Raw genomic sequence first — 5,602 nt, 5'->3', positions numbered from 1 at the left:
TGTTTGGGCAGCCGGGCAAACATGACACACGGGGGTCACGAAGCCTCTCACAGATTTCTATGTGTTGTCAGTGGTTAGGATTCTACCGTGAAACACAAGCCAAGAGAAAGCCTTGCATATCGGCTTGGCATCACTAAATTCTATTCATTTTTCTTTTTGACATGAGAAAGCAGAAAACTTAGTCTAGTTGTTTATTTATTTTAGTTATTTATTTAATCATACAAATTCTGAAATATTCTACTGTGCTCTAAGTTAGTGGAAATGGACGATCGCTGAGACATCCTTACTTTTACGTCATTGATCATCCACAAAAATCTTACGTAATAGTTTCTAACTCATACTTCTTCAACTAACTACCATTGAGTAGCATTGTGACATATGCTATGCGTAATAAAAATAATTTCTAGTGAACTGACAACTTTGTTTATACTAAAGTTTTATACTTCTTCAGACAACAATACTAATATTTTATAATATGTATCTTCTTTTTTTTCTATAGGCAATGCATCATGTGAACAAATGTTTTCATATTTGAACATGGGTTAAGGGGTTCATGCCACCATTAGTTTAAAGATTGAAGTGCATAGCCATAAGTACACTATAGATCAACAACTAAAGAATTAGACCCCTAAATGGCTACGTGTGTTTAAAGGCGACCCTATTAAAATTTAAATACAAAGTACACATCATGCACCCAAAGTTAGCTGAAAATTGAACCCATAGAAAAATCTACAACACATTTGATCATGGAACAAAAAATAATAAACTAACGATGCCAATGATTTGAGGACAATCTCATCGTAAATATGTTATGTAGGCTTTCATATTTATTTGCTTATACTTAATCATACACTAGATACCTCTATGAAGATATCTGTTAAGCCCTACTCACGAAGATATATGGACCAAGGCACTAAAGGATACATGTTAAATAAAAAAATTCAAATGATATTAATTTATGAACAATACGTATGGTCACTAATGATCGATCAACACACCTTGTGTCCTTGTGACACATCTAACAGTATGTGGTATATTTGAACGTGGAACAAATATTTAAATATGGGAGTACATTATAAAAAAATACACCCTACGTTTTTATTTACCTTGTGTTTTAGCTTTAGTCAAAGTCAAAATTTATAATGTTTGAATAAATTTCAAACATTCATAAAATTAAATGCATATTATATGAAAGTATAAATTTTGCACTGTGAATGCTGATATTTTTCCTAAATTTTTAGTAAAATTATGTAAAGTTTTGCTTCAATCAAACCCGGAGGGATTATAAGATGTTCATATATTAACTCTTGTGACATACACGCAGTACATGACACGCTGACATAAACCCGTAAAACTCACACACCACGGGTGCGTGCTGTACTAAAGTACAGCCCGGTCATTTTATTTTATTTTCACTTAATAACCACGTGTTTTGCACCGTATTTAATTAACACACATGAAGTGCAACAAAGCCATGCCATAGCGTGGGCACGTGCAACACGCGTGCCAGAGAGAGACGGAGCTCATGCATATAAAGCTCAGTAGCTCAGCACTTTGGCAGACGCGCCTTGCAGGCGGCGAAGACCTTCTTGCCGTTGGGGGAGTTGACGTAGCGCTGCAGGTTTGGGTCCTTCTTGTACTTGCACAGGCAGCTCGCCGGGTGCGCCTTGAGCTTCCCGCAGCACGCCGCGGTCGGCGCCGCGTTCCCGATGATCGCCGGCGCGCACGGGGTCAGCTGCGTCGGGCTGCACGTCGCCGCCTCCACCGCGCCCGGCGCCGCCGCGAGCGCCACCAGGAGGAAGCAGATCACAGCTACCTTCGCCACCGCCGCCATGGTTGCTTGCTTGCTTGCTTGGTTCTTGGTTTCGGACAGAGTGAGCTTCGATATACCAAACTAGCTAGTTGGTGGAGTGATCCTGCTGGTGTCGCTGTGTTGCTGAGAATGGGGAGTGATCGACGGTGGATTTATAGGTCATGTGCGGCATGTAGTAGGTGAGGCGCGCGACGGTGAGTGTACACGGTGTGCAATGCGGAAGCGTCAAGCATGCGAGCACTGCGGCATGCGCGAGGACACACGGTTCCACCGGCGATCGATCGACACGGCGCGTGGCACATCCAACGGTACGGACGCCGCCCAAGCGGGCGACGTGTTGCGCTTTTTCCATGAGAACGGGGGACAGCCTGAAGATCTCAGTGGGTTAGTGAAAGGCAACGGGCTTAAGAGCTGAGAACCCATCATGAGGGCGCCGAAATAATCGGCTGTGCGCACTACTGCTGGGTTACACGTAGTGTAGATGCCCGCGCATGCGCGTCGGTGCTCTTGATTATCTTGTTGGGACAGCAATTAAGCTTTCTTGGTTCACGGGGGTTGAGGTCATGATCATGGGATATTCGTTTCGACAATTCTACCATCAGAAAATCGTTACTTCATTAGTTCAATTAACACATACACGTCATCATAAAATTAACCTATCTATGCACTTGCGCATAATCTAACCTCAACGTTTTAATTAAGAAGGGCTCTTAGAGCATGTCTAATGGAACCCTTAAACCCTTATAGCTATAAGGGTCGAGAATTGGCAAAATTGGAGAGGTTGGAGGTGTGAAAAACATGAGGCATTTAGTGGAACCCTTAAACCCTTAAATTTTAAGGGTTTGAACGGAGGGATTATAAGATGTTCATATATTAACTCTTGTGACATACACGCAGTACATGACACGCTGACATATAAACCCGTAAAACTCACACACCAGGGGTGCGTGCTGTACTAAAGTACAGCCCGGTCATTTTATTTTATTTTCACTTAATAACCACGTGTTTTGCACCGTATTTAATTAACACACATGAAGTGCAACAAAGCCATGCCATAGCGTGGGCACGTGCAACACGCGTGCCAGAGAGAGACGGAGCTCATGCATATATATAAAGCTCAGTAGCTCAGCACTTTGGCAGGCGCGCCTTGCAGGCGGCGAAGACCTTCTTGCCGTTGGGGGAGTTGACGTAGCGCTGCAGGTTTGGGTCCTTCTTGTACTTGCACAGGCAGCTCGCCGGGTGCGCCTTGAGCTTCCCGCAGCACGCAGCGGTCGGCGCCGCGTTCCCGATGATCGCCGGCGCGCACGGGGTCAGCTGCGTCGGGCTGCACGTCGCCGCCTCCACCGCGCCCGGCGCCGCCGCGAGCGCCACCAGGAGGAAGCAGACCAGAGCTGCCTTCGCCACCGCCGCCATGGTTGATTGCTTGCTTATTTCTTGCCTTCTTGGGTTCGGACAGAGTGAGCTTCAATCTGTAGGATACCAAACTAGCTAGTTCGTGAGTGATCTTGCTGGTGTCGCTGTGTGTGTTGCTGAGAATGGGGAGTGGTCGACGGTGTATTTATAGGTCCCCTGCGGCATGTAGTAGGTGAAGCGCGCGACGGTAAGTGTACACGGTGTGCAATGCGGAAGCGTCAAGCATGCGAGCACTGCGGCATGCGCGCGGACACACGGTTGATCGACGCGGCACGTGGCACAACCAACGGTACGGACGCCGCCCAAGCGGGCGACGTGTTGCGCTTTTTCCGTGAGAACGGGGGACAGCCTCAAGAACTCAGTGGGTTAGTGAAAGGGGCTTAAGCGGAGAACCCATCATGAGGGCGCCGAAATAATCGGCTGTGTGCACTGCTTGATTACACGTAGTACAGACACTCCCGCATGCGCGTCGGTGCTCTTGATTATCTTGTTGGGACAGCACTTAAGCTTTCTTGCTTCACGGGGTGTTGAGGTCTAGCATGATCCGAGTTATCGTTTCGACAATTCTACCATCAGAATTAAACCATTACTTAGTTCAATTAACAATATACGTCATCATAAAATTAACCTATCTATGCACTTGCGCATAATCTAACCTCAACGTTTTAATTAAGAAGGGCTCTTAACCCGTAAGGCACGACGAACAAAACATAAGTAACTACCCTTGCGGTATAATGGAACACAAATGTTTGGCCCCGATGATGTTTCATTAGACTGTCTAGGCTAAACATCCTATCTTACGAAGAGTAAAATTCACCGACAAATCGAACATAATACAATTATCCGAGCTTATACATATTGCCACCTGTCGCTTCCAAAGAAGCTAGCGTCTCATCCACCTCAGCCTCAGCCATAGATCGGCTCCCTCTCCTTCAGACGGCTTTGCCAGCGTCAGGAGGGGTGTGGAACCAAATCTATGTGTGCGACTTTTAATAAAATAGTCTTTTCAATAGATTAGGTTAGGATTTTGGTAAAAGTTTTATTTTTGACTTTCGTCTCAATGAAGATGGAATCGTCTATAATAAGTGATCTTTGGCTCTCGGTTCGATGACAAGATCTTCTTCCGTGTGTCAATGGTGACATTGGAACATTACAATTCTCAATTCTCTAGGTATGAGTATTTGGATCTTTCTTCCCTAGATTGATTCTGGATCTTTTCTCATGATTATCACGAGGAAAAGCATCCTCACGATATTTTTTCCGGCTACTATTGCAAGCATAAGTCTCCTCGCAATATTTTTCTAGCCTAATTTAGCATAATTCATCTACTTACTAATTAAGTAGTAAGTACGATTACAAATAACATGTGTACTTGTAAATGCAAGATGAATTTGGGTTACAACCATGACCCCATTCCAAACCTTAGCTAATCATAAAACCCCAACGCAAATTCCTCGAACAAAATTATTCGAATATCTCTGAAGGACTAACAACAATTGTAACATACAAGTTAGAAGGCATCTTAAGGGTTTGAGCCATCCCCTCTATCGATTGATAAGTGGCCTCTGCATATTAAGCGACCACATGTGGATACCAAGGAGAGAAAAATCTTCTAGTGATCAGCCGCTATTGACACTATGGAAAAATGTCAAGGTGTCGCCGGCCTTTTCCCATGCCGACGGTTTTTTGTCGGGGCCACCGACATAGGGTTCAAAAAAGGTAGGCCGCGAAAAAAGGCGTCAGCATAGGCCCGGTCTGGTCATCGGCTTAGCGATCTTCGCCATCATAGGTTTCTTTCCTCTTCGGCCATATGCCGACGGCATAAGCTTCTTTTTTTCTCCACGCACCCCCCCCCCCCCCCCCCCGAAATCGCCTTTTCAGTTTTCAAAAGTATGTAAGAAAATGTTAGAAATTACAAAAAAAAAATACTTTGAGATGACAATGTATTATGTGTTCTAGTTTTTAAGAAAATTAACAAACATGAATTTTGAATTTTGATATATTATGCATAATGGTGTCATGTCTCGGTAAAACTGATTTTCTGGTTGCATATATACAACCTCCGATAAAATACTTTTTATATAAAAATATATCTACGATTTTTTTTTACGTCCGATTACAACGGCCTACGGTCATTTACCGATTTTTTAGATTCCTCAAAATAAAAATAAAAGGAAATAGGAGTTTTTTAAGGTTTTAGATTCTGATGAAAAAATATTTATTTTATTGTTTCAAGATTTATTAATAAAAAACAAAAATGTATTTCTTTAGTCAAATAATTTTTTGGAATTCAAATAATAAAAAATGTGATGTCATGGTCCAAGGACTAATAGGATTCATATGGAACTATTGCCAACAAAGAATAACTCCTCTGCC

The 5,602-nt window shown here is 43.3% G+C and overlaps 2 protein-coding genes across 2 annotated transcripts; both read right to left on the bottom strand.

Moving 5' to 3' along the window:
- Positions 1 to 1,280: 1,280 nt before the first annotated feature.
- On the bottom strand, positions 1,281 to 1,950 carry LOC127327122 (non-specific lipid-transfer protein 2-like). The gene has a single exon (XM_051353926.2). It carries the CDS (start codon positions 1,832 to 1,834, stop codon positions 1,547 to 1,549), a length of 288 nt encoding a protein of 95 aa, XP_051209886.1. The 5' UTR covers positions 1,835 to 1,950; the 3' UTR covers positions 1,281 to 1,546.
- A 716-nt stretch (positions 1,951 to 2,666) lies between these two features.
- On the bottom strand, positions 2,667 to 3,342 carry LOC127327043 (non-specific lipid-transfer protein 2). The gene has a single exon (XM_051353854.2). It carries the CDS (start codon positions 3,224 to 3,226, stop codon positions 2,939 to 2,941), a length of 288 nt encoding a protein of 95 aa, XP_051209814.1. The 5' UTR covers positions 3,227 to 3,342; the 3' UTR covers positions 2,667 to 2,938.
- Between the last annotated feature and the right edge of the window lie 2,260 nt (positions 3,343 to 5,602).

Source organism: Lolium perenne, chromosome 1, assembly GCF_019359855.2.
Source record: "Lolium perenne isolate Kyuss_39 chromosome 1, Kyuss_2.0, whole genome shotgun sequence".
Taxonomy (NCBI): Eukaryota; Viridiplantae; Streptophyta; class Magnoliopsida; order Poales; family Poaceae; genus Lolium; species Lolium perenne.
The sequence above is the reverse complement of the archived record's forward strand: the minus strand, read 5'-3'. Positions and strand labels throughout refer to the sequence as shown.

Coding starts and splice junctions, on each gene's coding strand:
- LOC127327043 (XM_051353854.2), bottom strand. CDS start 3,226: ATGGCGGCGGTGGCGAAGGCAGCTCTGGTCTGCTTCCTCCTGGTGGCG.
- LOC127327122 (XM_051353926.2), bottom strand. CDS start 1,834: ATGGCGGCGGTGGCGAAGGTAGCTGTGATCTGCTTCCTCCTGGTGGCG.